The sequence below is a fragment of the Ascaphus truei genome, assembly GCF_040206685.1.
Source record: "Ascaphus truei isolate aAscTru1 chromosome 3 unlocalized genomic scaffold, aAscTru1.hap1 SUPER_3_unloc_6, whole genome shotgun sequence".
Classification (NCBI taxonomy): Eukaryota; Metazoa; Chordata; class Amphibia; order Anura; family Ascaphidae; genus Ascaphus; species Ascaphus truei.
The window spans coordinates 428176-448312 of NW_027453829.1; the positions used below are offsets into that span (position 1 = coordinate 428176).

The window sequence follows — 20137 nt, forward strand, 5'->3', positions numbered from 1 at the left end:
GCCCAATAAATAATTTATTTTTACCTGCCCCCGCCCTATGTTCATTGCTGTGCTCAGCCTTCTATCCTAGTTTTGCTATTGTACCACTAAACGTCCACGTGTGAGGCTCGTTAGGTGACACATTAGTGAGGGAAAGGGTCAGCCGGAGCGGGCGCGGGCAGTACGAGGGAAAGGGACAGCCGGAGCGGGCGCGGGCAGTACGAGGGAGAGGGACAGCCGGAGCGGCGCAGTACGAGGGAAAGGGACAGCCGGAGCGGGCGCGGGCAGTACGAGGGAAAGGGACAGCCGGAGCGGGCGCGGGCAGTACGAGGGAAAGGGACAGCCGGAGCGGGCGCGCGCAGTACGAGGGAAAGGGACAGCCGGAGCGGGCGCGGGCAGTACGAGGGAAAGGGACAGCCGGAGCGGGCGCGGGCAGTACGAGGGAAAGGGACAGCCGGAGCGGGCGCGGACAGTACGAGGGAAAGGGACAGCCGGAGCGGGCGCGGGCAGTACGAGGGAAAGCAACAGCCGGAGCGGGCGCAGTACGAGGGAAAGGGACAGCAGGAGCGGGTGCGGGCAGCACGAGGGAAAGGGACAGCCGGAGCGGGCGCGGACAGTACGAGGGAAAGCGACAGCCGGAGCGGGCGCGGGCAGTACTAGGGAAAGCAACAGCCGGAGCGGGCGCGGGCAGTACTAGGGAAAGGGACAGCCGGAGCAGGCGCGGGCAGTACGAGGAAAAGAGACAGCCGGAGCGGGCGCAGGCAGAACGAGGGAAAGGGACAGCCGGAGCGGGCGCGGGCAGTACGAGGGAAAGCAACAGCCGGAGCGGGCGTGGGCAGTACGAGGGAAAGGGACAGCCGGAGCGGGCGCGGGCAGCACGAGGGAAAGCAACAGCCGGAGCGGGCGCGGGCAGTACGAGGGAAAGGGACAGCTGGAGCGGGCGCGGGCAGTACGAGGGAAAGCAACAGCCGGAGCGGGCGCAAGCAGCACGAGGGAAAGCAACAGCCGGAGCGGGCGCAAGCAGCACGAGGGAAAGCAACAGCCGGAGCGGGAAAGCAACAGCCGGAGTGGGCAGCAAACTCCAGGCTCCTCCCCCCTCACGGCGCGGCCCTCCTGCTCTCCCCCTCACGTGCGCCGCTACCGGAGAGGGGAAGCGTCGCGGGACTCCCCATCACGTGCGCCGCTACCGGAGAGGGGAAGCGCGGCGCGGGACTCCCCCTCACGTGCGCCGCTACCGGAGAGGGGAAGCGCGGCGCGGGACTCCCCCTCACGTGCGCCGCTACCGGAGAGGGGAAGCGCGGCGCGGGACTCCCCATCACGTGTGACGCTACCGGAGAGGGGAAGCGCGGCGCGGGACTCCTGCCACTCTTGCCCCCCCCCAGCTTCCCGAACTCACCTCCTGCCCCAGCCAGATGCCACGGGGTCAAGGTAAGTCACACACCGTCTCCCACCCACGCACTGTCACCCAGTCACCCACACACCCACCCAGTCACTTTCACCCACCCAGTCACCCACCCACCCACTCACTCAGTCACCCACCCACTCAGTCACCCACCCACCCACCCACCCACCCACTCACTTAGTCACCCAAAAACTCACTTAGTCACCCACCCACTCACCCACCCACTCACTCAGTCACCCACCCACACACCCACCCAGTCACCCACACACCCAGTCACCCACACACCCAGTCACCCACTCACCCACCCACACACCCACCCAGTCACTTTCACCCAGTCACCCACTTTCACCCAGTCACCCACCCACCCACTCAGTCACCCACCCACTCAGTCACCCACCCACTCAGTCACCCACTCAGTTACCCACCCATTCAGTCACCCAGTCACCCATTCAGTCACCCAGTCACCCATTCAGTCAGTCACCCATTCAGTCAGTCACCCAGTCACCCACACACTCAGTCAACTCAGTCACCCACCTAGCTGTCAAGGGGGGGGGGGGGAAGCCTAACCCTGTCGTACGCCCCCCCCCAAATTATATCCCGGGCAACGCCGGGTCTCTCAGCTAGTATATTATATATATTACAGTGTATGTGCGGGCAGCTCTATCTGTACACAGTGTTATACACAGCGGCCGTTACCGCCTTTCACACCTCATGCATTTTCTGCTCAGGCTTCATCTGAAATATTTCTGCTGGTTTTTTTCCTCCAAAATAAATATTTTATTGTTTAACTTTTTATTTTACATTAAAAAACATTGACAGTAAACAAATATAAAAGCCGAGTAGCCATGCATTGTACCACTCTTTGATAAAGCGCCTACTAGGCGAGAATCGCGTTTTGTTGCTATTTGCTATTGTGCCCAATAAATAATTTATTTTTACCTGCCCCCGCCCTATGTTCATTGCTGTGCTCAGCCTTCTATCCTAGTTTTGCTATTGTACCACTAAACGTCCACGTGTGAGGCTCGTTAGGTGACACATTAGTGAGGGAAAGGGTCAGCCGGAGCAGGCACGGGCAGTACGAGGGAAAGGGACAGCCGGAGCGGGCGCGGGCAGTACGAGGGAGAGGGACAGCCGGAGCGGCGCAGTACGAGGGAAAGGGACAGCCGGAGCGGGCAGTACGAGGGAGAGGGACAGCCGGAGCGGCGCAGTACGAGGGAAAGGGACAGCCGGAGCGGGGCGCGGGCAGTACGAGGGAAAGGAACAGCCGGAGCGGGCGCAGCACGAGGGAAAGCAACAGCCGGAGCGGGCGCGGACAGTACGAGGGAAAGGGACAGCCGGAGCGGGCGCGGGCAGTACGAGGGAAAGCAACAGCCGGAGCGGGCGCGGGCAGTACGAGGGAAAGCGACAGCCGGAGCGGGCGCGGGCAGTACGAGGGAAAGCGACAGCCGGAGCGGGCGCGGGCAGTACGAGGGAGAGGGACAGCCGGAGCGGGCGCGGGCAGTACGAGGGAAAGGGACAGCCGGAGCGGGCGCGGGCAGCACGAGGGAAAGGGACAGCCGGAGCGGGCGCGGGCAGCACGAGGAAAAGAGACAGCCGGAGCGGTGCGCGCGCAGTACGAGGGAAAGCAACAACCGGAGCGGGGCGCGGGCAGCACGAGGGAGAGAGACAGCCGGAGCGGGCGCAGGCAGAACGAGGGAAAGGGACAGCCGGAGCGGGCGCAAGCAGCACGAGGGAAAGCAACAGCCGGAGCGGGCGCGGGCAGTACGAGGGAAAGGGACAGCCGGAGCGGGAAAGCAACAGCCGGAGTGGGCGCGGGCAGCATGAGGGAAAGGGACAGCCGGAGCGGGCGCGGGCAGCACGAGGGAAAGGGACAGCCGGAGCGGGCGCGGGCAGTACGAGGGAAAGGGACAGCCGGAGCGGGCGCGGGCAGTACGAGGGAAAGCGACAGCCGGAGCGGGCGCGGGCAGTACGAGGGAAAGCGACAGCCGGAGCGGGCGCGGGCAGTACGAGGGAAAGGGACAGCCGGAGCGGGCGCGGGCAGCACGAGGGAAAGGGACAGCCGGAGCGGGCGCAGTACGAGGGAAAGGGACAGCCGGAGCGGGCGCGGGCAGTACGAGGGAAAGGGACAGCCGGAGCGGGCGCGGGCAGTACGAGGGAAAGGGACAGCCGGAGCGGGAAAGCAACAGCCGGAGTGGGCGCGGGCAGCATGAGGAAAAGGGACAGCCGGAGCGGGAAAGCAACAGCCGGAGTGGGCGCGGGCAGCACGAGGGAAAGCAACAGCCGGAGCGGGCGCGGGCAGTACGAGGGAAAGCAACAGCCGGAGCGGGCGCGCGCAGTACGAGGGAAAGCAACAGCCGGAGCGGGCGCGGGCAGTACGAGGGAAAGCAACAGCCGGAGCGGGCGCGCGCAGTACGAGGGAAAGGGACAGCCGGAGCGGGCGCGCGCAGTACGAGGGAAAGGGACAGCCGGAGCGGGAAAGCAACAGCCGGAGCGGGCGCGGGCAGTACGAGGGAAAGGGACAGCCGGAGTGGGCGCAGGCAGTACGAGGGAAAGCAACAGCCGGAGCGGGCGCGGGCAGCACGAGGAAAAGGGACAGCCGGAGCGGGCGCGCGCAGTACGAGGGAAAGCAACAGCCGGAGCGGGCGCGGGCAGCACGAGGGAAAGGGACAGCCGGAGCGGGAAAGCAACAGCCAGAGCGGGCGCGGGCAGCACGAGGGAAAGCAACAGCCGGAGCGGGCGCGGGCAGTACGAGGGAAAGCAACAGCCGGAGCGGGCGCGGGCAGTACGAGGGAAAGGGACAGCCGGAGCGGGCGCGGGCAGTACGAGGGAAAGCAACAGCCGGAGCGGGCGTGGGAAGTACGAGGGAAAGGGACAGCCGGAGCGGGCGCGGGCAGCACGAGGGAAAGCAACAGCCGGAGCGGGCGCGGGCAGTACGAGGGAAAGCAACAGCCGGAGCGGGAAAGCAACAGCCGGAGTGGGCGCGGGCAGCACGAGGGAAAGGGACAGCCGGAGCGGGCGCGGGCAGTACGAGGGAAAGCGACAGCCGGAGCAGGCGCAGCACGAGGGAAAGGGACAGCCGGAGCGGGCGCGGGCAGTACGAGGGAAAGGGACAGCCGGAGCGGGCAGCAAGAGGGAAAGGGACAGCCGGAGCGGGCGCGGGCAGTACGAGGGAAAGGGACAGCCGGAGCGGGCGCGGGCAGTACGAGGGAAAGGGACAGCCGGAGCGGGCGCAGGCAGTACGAGGGAAAGCAACAGCCGGAGCGGGCGCAGGCAGTACGAGGGAAAGCAACAGCCGGAGCGGGCGCGCGCAGTACGAGGGAAAGGGACAGCCGGAGCGGGCGCGGGCAGTACGAGGGAAAGGGACAGCCGGAGCGGGAAAGCAACAGCCGGAGCGGGCGCGGGCAGTACGAGGGAGAGGGACAGCCGGCGCGGGCAGTACGAGGGAAAGCAACAGCCGGAGCGGGCGCAGCACGAGGGAAAGGGACAGTCGGAGCGGGCAGTACGAGGGAAAGGGACAGCCGGAGCGGGCGCGGGCAGCACGAGGAAAAGAGACAGCCGGAGCGGGCGCGCGCAGTACGAGGGAAAGCAACAACCGGAGCGGGCGCGGGCAGCACGAGGGAGAGAGACAGCCGGAGCGGGCGCAGGCAGCACGAGGGAAAGCAACAGCCGGAGCGGGCGCGGGCAGTACGAGGGAAAGGGACAGCCGGAGCGGGAAAGCAACAGCCGGAGTGGGCGCGGGCAGCATGAGGGAAAGGGACAGCCGGAGCGGGCGCGGGCAGCACGAGGGAAAGGGACAGCCGGAGCGGGCGCGGGCAGCACGAGGGAAAGGGACAGCCGGAGCGGGCGCGGGCAGTACGAGGGAAAGGGACAGCCGGAGCGGGCGCGGGCAGTACGAGGGAAAGCGACAGCCGGAGCGGGCGCGGGCAGTACGAGGGAAAGCGACAGCCGGAGCGGGCGCGGGCAGTACGAGGGAGAGGGACAGCCGGAGCGGGCGCGGGCAGTACGAGGGAAAGGGACAGCCGGAGCGGGCGCGGGCAGCACGAGGGAAAGGGACAGCCGGAGCGGGCGCAGTACGAGGGAAAAGGACAGCCGGAGCGGGCGCGGGCAGTACGAGGGAAAGGGACAGCAGGAGCGGGCGCGGGCAGTACGAGGGAAAGGGACAGCCGGAGCGGGAAAGCAACAGCCGGAGTGGGCGCGGGCAGCACGAGGAAAAGGGACAGCCGGAGCGGGAAAGCAACAGCCGGAGTGGGCGCGGGCAGCACGAGGAAAAGGGACAGCCGGAGCGGGAAAGCAACAGCCGGAGTGGGCGCGGGCAGCACGAGGGAAAGCAACAGCCGGAGCGGGCGCGCGCAGTACGAGGGAAAGCAACAGCCGGAGCGGGCGCGGGCAGTACGAGGGAAAGCAACAGCCGGAGCGGGAAAGCAACAGCCGGAGCGGGCGCGCGCAGTACGAGGGAAAGGGACAGCCGGAGCGGGCGCGCGCAGTACGAGGGAAAGGGACAGCCGGAGCGGGAAAGCAACAGCCGGAGTGGGCGCAGGCAGTACGAGGGAAAGCAACAGCCGGAGCGGGCGCGGGCAGCACGAGGAAAAGGGACAGCCGGAGCGGGCGCGCGCAGTACGAGGGAAAGCAACAGCCGGAGCGGGCGCGGGCAGCACGAGGGAAAGGGACAGCCGGAGCGGGAAAGCAACAGCCAGAGCGGGCGCGGGCAGCACGAGGGAAAGCAACAGCCGGAGCGGGCGCGGGCAGTACGAGGGAAAGCAACAGCCGGAGCGGGCGCGGGCAGTACGAGGGAAAGGGACAGCCGGAGCGGGCGCGGGCAGTACGAGGGAAAGCAACAGCCGGAGCGGGCGTGAGAAGTACGAGGGAAAGGGACAGCCGGAGCGGGCGCGGGCAGCACGAGGGAAAGCAACAGCCGGAGCGGGCGCGGGCAGTACGAGGGAAAGGGACAGCCGGAGCGGGAAAGCAACAGCCGGAGTGGGCGCGGGCAGCACGAGGGAAAGGGACAGCTGGAGCGGGCGCGGGCAGTACGAGGGAAAGCGACAGCCGGAGCGGGCGCAGCACGAGGGAAAGGGACAGCCGGAGCGGGCGCGGGCAGTACGAGGGAAAGGGACAGCCGGAGCGGGCAGCAAGAGGGAAAGGGACAGCCGGAGCGGGCGCGGGCAGTACGAGGGAAAGGGACAGCCGGAGCGGGCGCGGGCAGTACGAGGGAAAGGGACAGCCGGAGCGGGCGCAGGCAGTACGAGGGAAAGCAACAGCCGGAGCGGGCGCAGGCAGTACGAGGGAAAGCAACAGCCAGAGCGGGCGCGCGCAGTACGAGGGAAAGGGACAGCCGGAGCGGGCGCGGGCAGTACGAGGGCAAGGGACAGCCGGAGCGGGAAAGCAACAGCCGGAGCGGGCGCGGGCAGTACGAGGGAGAGGGACAGCCGGCGCGGGCAGTACGAGGGAAAGCAACAGCCGGAGCGGGCGCAGCACGAGGGAAAGGGACAGTCGGAGCGGGCAGTACGAGGGAAAGGGACAGCCGGAGCGGGCGCGGGCAGCACGAGGAAAAGAGACAGCCGGAGCGGGCGCGCGCAGTACGAGGGAAAGCAACAACCGGAGCGGGCGCGGGCAGCACGAGGGAGAGAGACAGCCGGAGCGGGCGCAGGCAGAACGAGGGAAAGGGACAGCCGGAGCGGGCGCGGGCAGCACGAGGGAAAGCAACAGCCGGAGCGGGCGTGGGAAGTACGAGGGAAAGCGACAGCCGGAGCGGGCGCGGGCAGTACGAGGGAAAGCGACAGCCGGAGCGGGCGCGGGCAGTACGAGGGAGAGGGACAGCCGGAGCGGGCGCGGGCAGTACGAGGGAAAGGGACAGCCGGAGCGGGCGCGGGCAGCACGAGGGAAAGGGACAGCCGGAGCGGGCGCAGTACGAGGGAAAGGGACAGCCGGAGCGGGCGCGGGCAGTACGAGGGAAAGGGACAGCCGGAGCGGGCGCGGGCAGTACGAGGGAAAGGGACAGCCGGAGCGGGAAAGCAACAGCCGGAGTGGGCGTGGGCAGCACGAGGAAAAGGGACAGCCGGAGCGGGAAAGCAACAGCCGGAGTGGGCGCGGGCAGCACGAGGGAAAGCAACAGCCGGAGCGGGCGCGGGCAGCACGAGGGAAAGGGACAGCCGGAGCGGGAAAGCAACAGCCGGAGTGGGCGCGGGCAGCACGAGGGAAAGCAACAGCCGGAGCGGGCGCGGGCAGTACGAGGGAAAGCAACAGCCGGAGCGGGCGCGCGCAGTACGAGGGAAAGCAACAGCCGGAGCGGGCGCGGGCAGTACGAGGGAAAGCAACAGCCGGAGCGGGCGCGCGCAGTACGAGGGAAAGGGACAGCCGGAGCGGGCGCGCGCAGTACGAGGGAAAGGGACAGCCGGAGCGGGAAAGCAACAGCCAGAGTGGGCGCAGGCAGTACGAGGGAAAGCAACAGCCGGAGCGGGCGCGGGCAGCACGAGGAAAAGGGACAGCCGGAGCGGGCGCGCGCAGTACGAGGGAAAGCAACAGCCGGAGCGGGCGCGGGCAGCACGAGGGAAAGGGACAGCCGGAGCGGGAAAGCAACAGCCAGAGCGGGCGCGGGCAGCACGAGGGAAAGCAACAGCCGGAGCGGGCGCGGGCAGTACGAGGGAAAGCAACAGCCGGAGCGGGCGCGGGCAGTACGAGGGAAAGGGACAGCCGGAGCGGGCGCGGGCAGTACGAGGGAAAGCAACAGCCGGAGCGGGCGTGGGAAGTACGAGGGAAAGGGACAGCCGGAGCGGGCGCGGGCAGCACGAGGGAAAGCAACAGCCGGAGCGGGCGCGGGCAGTACGAGGGAAAGGGACAGCCGGAGCGGGAAAGCAACAGCCGGAGTGGGCGCGGGCAGCACGAGGGAAAGGGACAGCCGGAGCGGGCGCGGGCAGTACGAGGGAAAGCGACAGCCGGAGCGGGCGCAGCACGAGGGAAAGGGACAGCCGGAGCGGGCGCGGGCAGTACGAGGGAAAGGGACAGCCGGAGCGGGCAGCAAGAGGGAAAGGGACAGCCGGAGCGGGCGCGGGCAGTACGAGGGAAAGGGACAGCCGGAGCGGGCGCGGGCAGTACGAGGGAAAGGGACAGCCGGAGCGGGAAAGCAACAGCCGGAGTGTGCGCGTGCAGCACGAGGGAAAGGGACAGCCGGAGCGGGCGCGGGCAGTACGAGGGAAAGCGACAGCCGGAGCGGGCGCAGCACGAGGGAAAGGGACAGCCGGAGCGGGCGCGGGCAGTACGAGGGAAAGGGACAGCCGGAGCGGGCAGCAAGAGGGAAAGGGACAGCCGGAGCGGGCGCGGGCAGTACGAGGGAAAGGGACAGCCGGAGCGGGCGCGGGCAGTACGAGGGAAAAGGACAGCCGGAGCGGGCGCAGGCAGTACGAGGGAAAGCAACAGCCGGAGCGGGCGCAGGCAGTACGAGGGAAAGCAACAGCCGGAGCGGGCGCGCGCAGTACGAGGGAAAGGGACAGCCGGAGCGGGCGCGGGCAGTACGAGGGAAAGGGACAGCCGGAGCGGGAAAGCAACAGCCGGAGCGGGCGCGGGCAGTACGAGGGAGAGGGACAGCCGGCGCGGGCAGTACGAGGGAAAGCAACAGCCGGAGCGGGCGCAGCACGAGGGAAAGGGACAGTCGGAGCGGGCAGTACGAGGGAAAGGGACAGCCGGAGCGGGCGCGGGCAGCACGAGGAAAAGAGACAGCCGGAGCGGGCGCGCGCAGTACGAGGGAAAGCAACAACCGGAGCGGGCGCGGGCAGCACGAGGGAGAGAGACAGCCGGAGCGGGCGCAGGCAGAACGAGGGAAAGGGACAGCCGGAGCGGGCGCGGGCAGTACGAGGGAAAGCAACAGCCGGAGCGGGCGTGGGAAGTACGAGGGAAAGGGACAGCCGGAGCGGGCGCGGGCAGCACGAGGGAAAGCAACAGCCGGAGCGGGCGCGGGCAGTACGAGGGAAAGGGACAGCCGGAGCGGGAAAGCAACAGCCGGAGTGGGCGCGGGCAGCACGAGGGAAAGGGACAGCCGGAGCGGGCGCGGGCAGTACGAGGGAAAGCGACAGCCGGAGCGGGCGCAGCACGAGGGAAAGGGACAGCCGGAGCGGGCGCGGGCAGTACGAGGGAAAGGGACAGCCGGAGCGGGCAGCAAGAGGGAAAGGGACAGCCGGAGCGGGCGCGGGCAGTACGAGGGAAAGGGACAGCCGGAGCGGGCGCGGGCAGTACGAGGGAAAGGGACAGCCGGAGCGGGAAAGCAACAGCCGGAGTGTGCGCGTGCAGCACGAGGGAAAGGGACAGCCGGAGCGGGCGCGGGCAGTACGAGGGAAAGCGACAGCCGGAGCGGGCGCAGCACGAGGGAAAGGGACAGCCGGAGCGGGCGCGGGCAGTACGAGGGAAAGGGACAGCCGGAGCGGGCAGCAAGAGGGAAAGGGACAGCCGGAGCGGGCGCGGGCAGTACGAGGGAAAGGGACAGCCGGAGCGGGCGCGGGCAGTACGAGGGAAAGGGACAGCCGGAGCGGGCGCAGGCAGTACGAGGGAAAGCAACAGCCGGAGCGGGCGCAGGCAGTACGAGGGAAAGCAACAGCCGGAGTGGGCGCGCGCAGTACGAGGGAAAGGGACAGCCGGAGCGGGCGCGGGCAGTACGAGGGAAAGGGACAGCCGGAGCGGGAAAGCAACAGCCGGAGCGGGCGCGGGCAGTACGAGGGAGAGGGACAGCCGGCGCGGGCAGTACGAGGGAAAGCAACAGCCGGAGCGGGCGCAGCACGAGGGAAAGGGACAGTCGGAGCGGGCAGTACGAGGGAAAGGGACAGCCGGAGCGGGCGCGGGCAGCACGAGGAAAAGAGACAGCCGGAGCGGGCGCGCGCAGTACGAGGGAAAGCAACAACCGGAGCGGGCGCGGGCAGCACGAGGGAGAGAGACAGCCGGAGCGGGCGCAGGCAGAACGAGGGAAAGGGACAGCCGGAGCGGGCGCGGGCAGCACGAGGGAAAGCAACAGCCGGAGCGGGCGCGGGCAGTACGAGGGAAAGGGACAGCCGGAGCGGGAAAGCAACAGCCGGAGTGGGCGCGGGCAGCATGAGGGAAAGGGACAGCCGGAGCGGGCGCGGGCAGTACGAGGGAAAGGGACAGCCGGAGCGGGCGCGGGCAGTACGAGGGAAAGGGACAGCCGGAGCGGGCGCGGGCAGTACGAGGGAAAGGGACAGCCGGAGCGGGCGCGGGCAGTACGAGGGAAAGGGACAGCCGGAGCGGGCGCGGGCAGCAAGAGGGAAAGGGACCGCCGGAGCGGGCATGGGCAGTACGAGGGAAAGGGACAGCCGGAGCGGGCGCGGGCAGCACGAGGGAAAGGGACAGCCGGAGCGGGCGCGGGCAGCAAGAGGGAAAGGGACAGCCGGAGCGGGCGCAGGCAGTACGAGGGAAAGCAACAGCCGGAGCGGGCGCGCGCAGTACGAGGGAAAGCAACAGCCGGAGCGGGCGCGCGCATTACGAGGGAAAGGGACAGCCGGAGCGGGCGCGGGCAGTACGAGGGAAAGGGACAGCCGGAGCGGGCGCGGGCAGCACGAGGGAAAGGGACAGCCGGAGCGGGAAAGCAACAGCCGGAGCGGGCGCGGGCAGTACCAGGGAGAGGGACAGCCGGCGCGGGCAGTACGAGGGAAAGCAACAGCCGGAGCGGGCGCAGCACGAGGGAAAGGGACAGTCGGAGCGGGCAGTACGAGGGAAAAGGACAGCCGGAGCGGGCGCGGGCAGTACGAGGGAAAGCAACAACCGGAGCGGGCGCGGGCAGCACGAGGGAGAGGGACAGCCGGAGCGGGCGCGCGCAGTACGAGGGAAAGCAACAACCGGAGCGGGCGCGGGCAGCACGAGGGAGAGGGACAGCCGGAGCGGGCGCAGTACGAGGGAAACCAACAGCCGGAACAGGCGCGCGCAGTACGAGGGAAAGGGACAGCCGGAGCGGGCGCGGGCAGCACGAGGGAAAGGGACAGCCGGAGCGGGCGCGGGCAGTACGAGGGAAAGCGACAGCCGGAGCGGGCGCAGCACGAGGGAAAGGGACAGCCGGAGCGGGCGCGGGCAGTACGAGGGAAAGGGACAGCCGGAGCGGGGCAGCAAGAGGGAAAGGGACAGCCGGAGCGGGCGCGGGCAGTACAAGGGAAAGGGACAGCCGGAGCGGGCGCGGGCAGTACGAGGGAAAGGGACAGCCGGAGCGGGCGCAGGTAGTACGAGGGAAAGCAACAGCCGGAGCGGGCGCAGGCAGTACGAGGGAAAGCAACAGCCGGAGCGGGCGCGCGCAGTACGAGGGAAAGGGACAGCCGGAGCGGGCGCGGGCAGTACGAGGGAAAGGGACAGCCGGAGCGGGAAAGCAACAGCCGGAGCGGGCGCGGGCAGTACGAGGGAGAGGGACAGCCGGCGCGGGCAGTACGAGGGAAAGCAACAGCCGGCGCGGGCGCAGCACGAGGGAAAGGGACAGTCGGAGCGGGCAGTACGAGGGAAAGGGACAGCCGGAGCGGGCGCGGGCAGCACGAGGGAAAGCAACAGCCGGAGCGGGCGCGCGCAGTACGCGGGAAAGGGACAGCCGGAGCGGGCGCGGGCAGTACGAGGGAAAGCAACAGCCGGAGCGGGCGCAGCACGAGGGAAAGGGACAGCCGGAGCGGGCGCGGGCAGTACGAGGGAAAGGGACAGCCGGAGCGGGCGCGGGCAGTACGAGGGAAAGGGACAGCCGGAGCGGGCGCGGGCAGTACGAGGGAAAGCGACAGCTGGAGCGGGCGCGCGCAGTACGAGGGAAAGGGTCAGCCGGAGCGGGCGTGGGCAGCACGAGGGAAAGGGACAGCCGGAGCGGGCGCGGGCAGTACGAGGGAAAGCGACAGCCGGAGCGGGCGCGCGCAGTACGAGGGAAAGGGTCAGCCGGAGCAGGCACGGGCAGTACGAGGGAAAGCAACAGCCGGAGCGGGCGTGGGCAGTACGAGGGAAAGGGTCAGCCGGAGCAGGCGCGGGCAGTACGAGGGAAAGGGACAGCCGGAGCGGGCGCGGGCAGTACGAGGGAAAGGGACAGCTGGAGCGGGCGCGGGCAGTACGAGGGAAAGCAACAGCCAGAGCGGGCGCGGGCAGTACGAGGGAAAGGGACAGCTGGAGCGGGCGCGGGCAGTACGAGGGAAAGGGACAGCCGGAGTGGGCGCGGGCAGTACGAGGGAAAGGGACAGCCGGAGCGGGCGCGGGCAGTACGAGGGAAAGCAACAGCCGGAGCGGGCGCGGGCAGTGCGAGGGAGAGGGACAGCCGGCGCGGGCAGTACGAGGGAAAGCAACAGCCGGAGCGGGCGCAGCACGAGTGAAAGGGACAGTCGGAGCGGGCAGTACGAGGGAAAGGGACAGCCGGAGCGGGCGCGGGCAGCACGAGGGAAAGCAACAGCCGGAGCGGGCGCGGGCAGTACGAGGGAAAGGGACAGCCGGAGCGGGCGCGGGCAGTACGAGGGAGAGGGACAGCCGGAGCGGGAAAGCAACAGCCGGAGCGGGCGTTGGCAGTACGAGGGAAAGCAACAGCCGGAGCGGGCGCGCGCAGTACGAGGGAAATGGACAGCCAGAGCGGGCGCGGGCAGTACGAGGGAGAGGGACAGCCGGAGCGGGCGCGGGCAGTACGAGGGAAAGGGACAGCCGGAGCGGGCGCGCGCAGTACGAGGGAAAGGGACAGCCGGAGCGGGCGCGGGCAGTACGAGGGAAAGGGACAGCCGGAGCGGGAAAGCAACAGCCGGAGCAGGCGCGGGCAGTACGAGGGAAAGGGACAGCCGGAGCGGGCGCAGTATGAGGAAAAGGGACAGCCGGAGCGGACGCGGGCAGTACGAGGGAAAGGGACAGCCGGAGCGGGCGCGGGTAGCACGAGGGAAAGCAACAGCCGGAGCGGGCGCGCGCAGTACGAGGGAAAGGGACAGCCTTAGCGGGCGCGGGCAGCACGAGGAAAAGAGACAGCCGGAGCGGGCGCGCGCAGTACGAGGGAAAGCAACAGCCGGAGCGGGCGCGGGCAGCACGAGGGAAAGGGACAGCCGGAGCGGGCGCGGGCAGTACGAGGGAAAGGGACAGCCGGAGCGGGCGCGGGCAGTTCGAGGGAAAGGGACAGCCGGAGCGGGTGCGGGCAGTACGAGGGAAAGGGACAGCCGGAGCGGGCGCGGGCAGTACGAGGGAAAGGGACAGCCGGAGCGGGCGCGGGCAGTACGAGGGAAAGGAACAGCCAGAGCGGGCGCAGCACGAGGGAAAGGGACAGCCGGAGCGGGCGCGGGCAGTACGAGGAAAAGGGACAGCCGGAGCGGGCGCGGGCAGCACGAGGGAAAGCAACAGCCGGAGCGGGCGCGCGCAGTACGAGGGAAAGGGACAGCCGGAGCGGGCGTGTGCAGTACGAGGGACAGGGACAGCCGGAGCGGGCGCGGGCAGTACGAGGGAAAGGGACAGCCGGAGCGGGCGCGGGCAGTACTAGGGAAAGGGACAGCGGGCGCGGGCAGTACGAGGGAAAGGAACAGCCAGAGCGGGCGCAGCACGAGGGAAAGCAACAGCCGGAGGGGGCGCGGACAGTACGAGGGAAAGGTACAGCCGGAGCGGGCGCGGGCAGTACGAGGGAGAGGGACAGCCGGAGCGGGCGCGCGCAGTACGAGGGAAAGCAACAGCCGGAGCAGGCGTGCGCAGTACGAGGGAAAGCAACAGCCGGAGCGGGCGCGGGCAGCACGAGGGAAAGCAACAGCCGGAGCGGGCGCGGGCAGTACGAGGGAAAGCGACAGCCGGAGCGGGCGCGCGCAGTACGAGGGAAAGGGACAGCCGGAGCGGGCGCGGGCAGCACGAGGGAAAGCAACAGCCGGAGCGGGCGCGCGCAGTACGAGGGAAAGGGACAGCCGGAGCGGGCGCGGGCAGCACGAGGGAAAGGGACAGCCGGAGCGGGCGCGGGCAGCACGAGAGAAAGCAACAGCCGGAGCGGGCGCGGGCAGTACGAGGGAAAGGGACAGCCGGAGCGGGCGCGCGCAGTACGAGGGAAAGGGACAGCCGGAGCGGGCGCGGGCAGCACGAGGGAAAGCAACAGCCGGAGCGGGCGCGGGCAGTACGAGGGAAAGGGACAGCCGGAGCGGGCGCGGGCAGTACGAGGGAAAGGGACAGCCGGAGCGGGAAAGCAACAGCCGGAGTGGGCGCAGGCAGTACGAGGGAAAGCAACAGCCAGAGCGGGCGCGGGCAGCACGAGGAAAAGGGACAGCCGGAGCGGGCGCGCGCAGTACGAGGGAAAGCAACAGCCGGAGCGGGCGCGGGCAGCACGAGGGAAAGCAACAGCCGGTGCGGGCGCGCGCAGTACGAGGGAAAGGGACAGCCGGAGCGGGCGCGGGCAGCACGAGGGAAAGGGACAGCCGGAGCGGGCGCAGTACGAGGGAAAGCAACAGCCGGAGCGGGCGCGTGCAGTACGAGGGAAAGGGACAGCCGGAGCGGGCGCGCGCAGTACGAGGGAAAGGGACAGCCGGAGCGGGCGCGGGCAGCACGAGGGAAAGCAACAGCCGGAGCGGGCGCGGGCAGTACGAGGGAAAGGGACAGCCGGAGCGGGAAAGCAACAGCCGGAGTGGGCGCGGGTAGCACGAGGGAAAGGGACAGCCGGAGCGGGAAAGCAACAGCCGGAGCGGGCGCGGGCAGCACGAGGGAAAGCAACAGCCGGAGCGGGCGCGGGCAGCACGAGGGAAAGCAACAGCCGGAGCGGGCGCGCGCAGTACGAGGGAAAGGGACAGCCGGAGCGGGCGCAGGCAGTACGAGGGAAAGCAACAGCCGGAGCGGGCGCGTGCAGTACGAGGGAAAGGGACAGCCGGAGCGGGCGCGCGCAGTACGAGGGAAAGGGACAGCCGGAGCGGGCGCGGGCAGCACGAGGGAAAGCAACAGCCGGAGCGGGCGCGGGCAGTACGAGGGAAAGGGACAGCCGGAGCGGGAAAGCAACAGCCGGAGTGGGCGCGGGCAGCACGAGGGAAAGGGACAGCCGGAGCGGGCGCGGGCAGCACGAGGGAGAGGGACAGCCAGAGCGGGCGCGCGCAGTACGAGGGAAAGCAACAGCCGGAGCGGGCGCAGCACGAGGGAAAGGGACAGCCGGAGCGGGCGAGGGCAGAACGAGGGAAAGGGACAGCCGGCGCGGGCAGCACGAGGGAAAGGGACAGCCAGAGCGGGCGCGGGCAGTACGAAGGAGAGGGACAGCCGGAGCGGGCGGGGGCAGCAAGAGGGAAAGGGACAGCCGGAGCGGGCGCGGGCAGTACGAGGGAAAGGGACATCCGGAGCGGGCGCGCGCAGTACGAGGGAAAGGGACAGCCGCAGCGGGCGCGGGCAGCACGAGGGAAAGCAACAGCCGGAGCGGGCGCGGGCAGTACGAGGGAAAGGGACAGCCGGAGCGGGCGCGTGCAGTACGAGGGAAAGGGACAGCCGGAGCAGGCGCGGGCAGTACGAGGGAAAGGGACAGCCGGAGCGGGCGCGGGCAGCGCGAGCGAAAGCAGGAGCGGGCGCGGGCAGTACGAGGGAAAGGGACAGCCGGAGCGGGAAAGCAATAGCCGGAGCGGGCGTTGGCAGTACGAGGGAAAGGGACAGCCGGAGCGGGCGCGCGCAGTACGAGGGAAAGGGACAGCCGGAGCGGGCGCGGGCAGTACGAGGGAAAGGGACAGCCGGAGCGGGCGCGGGCAGCACGAGGGAAAGGGACAGCCGGAGCGGGCGCGGGCAGCACGAGGGAAAGCAAAAGCCGGAGCGGGCGCGGGCAGTACGAGGGAAAGGGACAGCCGGAGCGGGAAAGCAACAGCCGGAGTGGGCGCGGGCAGTACGAGGGAAAGCAACAGCCGGAGCGGGCGCGGGCAGTACGAGGGAGAGGGACAGCCGGAGCGGGCGCGGGCAGCAAGAGGGAAAGGGACAGCCGGAGCGGGCGCGGGCAGTACGAGGGAAAGGGACAGCCGGAGCGGGCGCGCGCAGTACGAGGGAAAGGGACAGCCGGAGCGGGCGCGGGCAGCACGAGGGAAAGCAACAGCCGGAGCGGGCGCGGGCAGCACGAGGGAAAGCAACAGCCGGAGCGGGAAAGCAACAGCCGGAGCGGGCACGGGCAGCACGAGGGAAAGGGACAGCCGGAGCGGGCAGTACGAGGGAAAGGGACAGCCGGAGCGGGCGCGGGCAGTACGAGGGAAAGGGACAGCCGGAGCGGGCGCGGGCAGCACGAGAGAAAGCAACAGCCGGAGCGGGCGCGGGCAGTACGAGGGAAAGGGACAGCCGGAGCGGGCGCGCGCAGTACGAGGGAAAGGGACAGCCGGAGCGGGCGCGGGCAGCACGAGGGAAAGCAACAGCCGGAGCGGGCGCGGGCAGTACGAGGGAAAGGGACAGCCGGAGCGGGCGCGGGCAGTACGAGGGAAAGGGACAGCCGGAGCGGGAAAGCAACAGCCGGAGTGGGCGCAGGCAGTACGAGGGAAAGCAACAGCCAGAGCGGGCGCGGGCAGCACGAGGAAAAGGGACAGCCGGAGCGGGCGCGCGCAGTACGAGGGAAAGCAACAGCCGGAGCGGGCGCGGGCAGCACGAGGGAAAGCAACAGCCGGTGCGGGCGCGCGCAGTACGAGGGAAAGGGACAGCCGGAGCGGGCGCGGGCAGCACGAGGGAAAGGGACAGCCGGAGCGGGCGCAGTACGAGGGAAAGCAACAGCCGGAGCGGGCGCGTGCAGTACGAGGGAAAGGGACAGCCGGAGCGGGCGCGCGCAGTACGAGGGAAAGGGACAGCCGGAGCGGGCGCGGGCAGCACGAGGGAAAGCAACAGCCGGAGCGGGCGCGGGCAGTACGAGGGAAAGGGACAGCCGGAGCGGGAAAGCAACAGCCGGAGTGGGCGCGGGTAGCACGAGGGAAAGGGACAGCCGGAGCGGGAAAGCAACAGCCGGAGCGGGCGCGGGCAGCACGAGGGAAAGCAACAGCCGGAGCGGGCGCGGGCAGCACGAGGGAAAGCAACAGCCGGAGCGGGCGCGCGCAGTACGAGGGAAAGGGACAGCCGGAGCGGGCGCAGGCAGTACGAGGGAAAGCAACAGCCGGAGCGGGCGCGTGCAGTACGAGGGAAAGGGACAGCCGGAGCGGGCGCGCGCAGTACGAGGGAAAGGGACAGCCGGAGCGGGCGCGGGCAGCACGAGGGAAAGCAACAGCCGGAGCGGGCGCGGGCAGTACGAGGGAAAGGGACAGCCGGAGCGGGAAAGCAACAGCCGGAGTGGGCGCGGGCAGCACGAGGGAAAGGGACAGCCGGAGCGGGCGCGGGCAGCACGAGGGAGAGGGACAGCCAGAGCGGGCGCGCGCAGTACGAGGGAAAGCAACAGCCGGAGCGGGCGCAGCACGAGGGAAAGGGACAGCCGGAGCGGGCGAGGGCAGAACGAGGGAAAGGGACAGCCGGCGCGGGCAGCACGAGGGAAAGGGACAGCCAGAGCGGGCGCGGGCAGTACGAAGGAGAGGGACAGCCGGAGCGGGCGGGGGCAGCAAGAGGGAAAGGGACAGCCGGAGCGGGCGCGGGCAGTACGAGGGAAAGGGACATCCGGAGCGGGCGCGCGCAGTACGAGGGAAAGGGACAGCCGCAGCGGGCGCGGGCAGCACGAGGGAAAGCAACAGCCGGAGCGGGCGCGGGCAGTACGAGGGAAAGGGACAGCCGGAGCGGGCGCGTGCAGTACGAGGGAAAGGGACAGCCGGAGCAGGCGCGGGCAGTACGAGGGAAAGGGACAGCCGGAGCGGGCGCGGGCAGCGCGAGCGAAAGCAGGAGCGGGCGCGGGCAGTACGAGGGAAAGGGACAGCCGGAGCGGGAAAGCAATAGCCGGAGCGGGCGTTGGCAGTACGAGGGAAAGGGACAGCCGGAGCGGGCGCGCGCAGTACGAGGGAAAGGGACAGCCGGAGCGGGCGCGGGCAGTACGAGGGAAAGGGACAGCCGGAGCGGGCGCGGGCAGCACGAGGGAAAGGGACAGCCGGAGCGGGCGCGGGCAGCACGAGGGAAAGCAAAAGCCGGAGCGGGCGCGGGCAGTACGAGGGAAAGGGACAGCCGGAGCGGGAAAGCAACAGCCGGAGTGGGCGCGGGCAGTACGAGGGAAAGCAACAGCCGGAGCGGGCGCGGGCAGTACGAGGGAGAGGGACAGCCGGAGCGGGCGCGGGCAGTACGAGGGAGAGGGACAGCCGGAGCGGGCGCGGGCAGCAAGAGGGAAAGGGACAGCCGGAGCGGGCGCGGGCAGTACGAGGGAAAGGGACAGCCGGAGCGGGCGCGCGCAGTACGAGGGAAAGGGACAGCCGGAGCGGGCGCGGGCAGCACGAGGGAAAGCAACAGCCGGAGCGGGCGCGGGCAGCACGAGGGAAAGCAACAGCCGGAGCGGGAAAGCAACAGCCGGAGCGGGCACGGGCAGCACGAGGGAAAGGGACAGCCGGAGCGGGAGCAGCACGAGGGAAAGGGACAGCCGGAGCGGGCGCGGGCAGCACGAGGGAAAGGGACAGCCGGAGCGGGCGCAGCACGAGGGAAAGGGACAGCCGGAGCGGACGCGCGCAGTACGAGGGAGAGGGACAGCCGGAGCGGGCGCGGGCAGCAAGAGGGAAAGGGACAGCCGGAGCGGGCGCGGGCAGTACGAGGGAAAGGGACAGCCGGAGCGGGCGCGGGCAGTACGAGGGAGAGGGACAGCCGGAGCGGGCGCGGGCAGTACGAGGGAAAGGGACAGCCGGAGCAGGCGCGGGCAGTACGAGGGAAAGGGACAGCCGGAGCAGGCGCGGGCAGTACGAGGGAAAGGGACAGCCGGAGCGGGCGCGGGCAGTACGAGGGAAAGGGACAGCTGGAGCGGGCGCGCGCAGTACGAGGGAAAGCAACAGCCGGAGCGGGCGCGCGCAGTACGAGGGAAAGGGACAGCCGGAGCGGGCGCGGGCAGTACGAGGGAAAGGGACAGGAGGATCGGGCGCAGCACGAGGGAAAGCAACAGCCGGAGCGGACGCGCGCAGTACGAGGGAAAGGGACAGCCGGAGCGGGCGCGGGCAGTACGAGGGAAAGGGACAGCCGGAGCGGGCGCGGGCAGTACGAGGGAAAGGGACAGCCGGAGCGGGCGCGGGCAGTACGAGGGAAAGGGACAGCCGGAGCGGGCGCGGGCAGTACGAGGGAAAGGGACAGCCGGAGCGGGAAAGCAACAGCCGGAGCGGGCGCGGGCAGTACGAGGGAAAGCAACAGCCGGAGCGGGCGCGGGCAGTACGAGGGAGAGGGACAGCCGGAGCGGGCGCGGGCAGTACGAGGGAAAGCGACAGCCGGAGCGGGCGCGGGCAGCAAGAGGGAAAGGGACAGCCGGAGCGGGCGCGGGCAGTACGAGGGAGAGGGACAGCCGGAGCGGGCGCGGGCAGCAAGAGGGAAAGGGACAGCCGGAGCGGGCGCGGGCAGTACGAGGGAGAGGGACAGCCGGAGCGGGCGTGGGCAGTACGGGGGAAAGGGACAGCCGGAGCGGGCGCGGGCAGTACGAGGGAAAGGGACAGCAGGAGCGGGTGCGGGCAGCACGAGGGAAAGGGACAGCCGGAGCGGGCGCGGGCAGTACGAGGGAAAGGGACAGCCGGAGCGGGCGCGGGCAGTACGAGGGAAAGGGACAGCCGGAGCGGGCACGCGCAGTACGAGGGAAAGCAACAGCCGGAGCGGGCGCAGTACGAGGGAAAGGGACAGCCGGAGCGGGCACGCGCAGTACGAGGGAAAGCAACAGCCGGAGCGGGCGCGGGCAGTACGAGGGAAAGGGACAGCCAGAGCGGGCAGTACGAGGGAAAGGGACAGCCAGAG

The 20137-nt window shown here is 70.0% G+C and overlaps 1 protein-coding gene across 1 annotated transcript in view; it reads left to right on the top strand.

Annotated features, from left to right (window-relative positions):
• Window positions 1–20137, top strand: part of LOC142473344 (uncharacterized) — a 131480-nt gene that overhangs the window by 3160 nt on the left and 108183 nt on the right. Inside the window, exon 2 of the mRNA XM_075580581.1 lies at window positions 115–1407. Within this exon, the coding sequence (XP_075436696.1) occupies window positions 115–1304 (1190 nt within the window). The 3' untranslated portion in view covers window positions 1305–1407. The remainder of the gene's footprint in view (window positions 1–114; window positions 1408–20137) is intronic.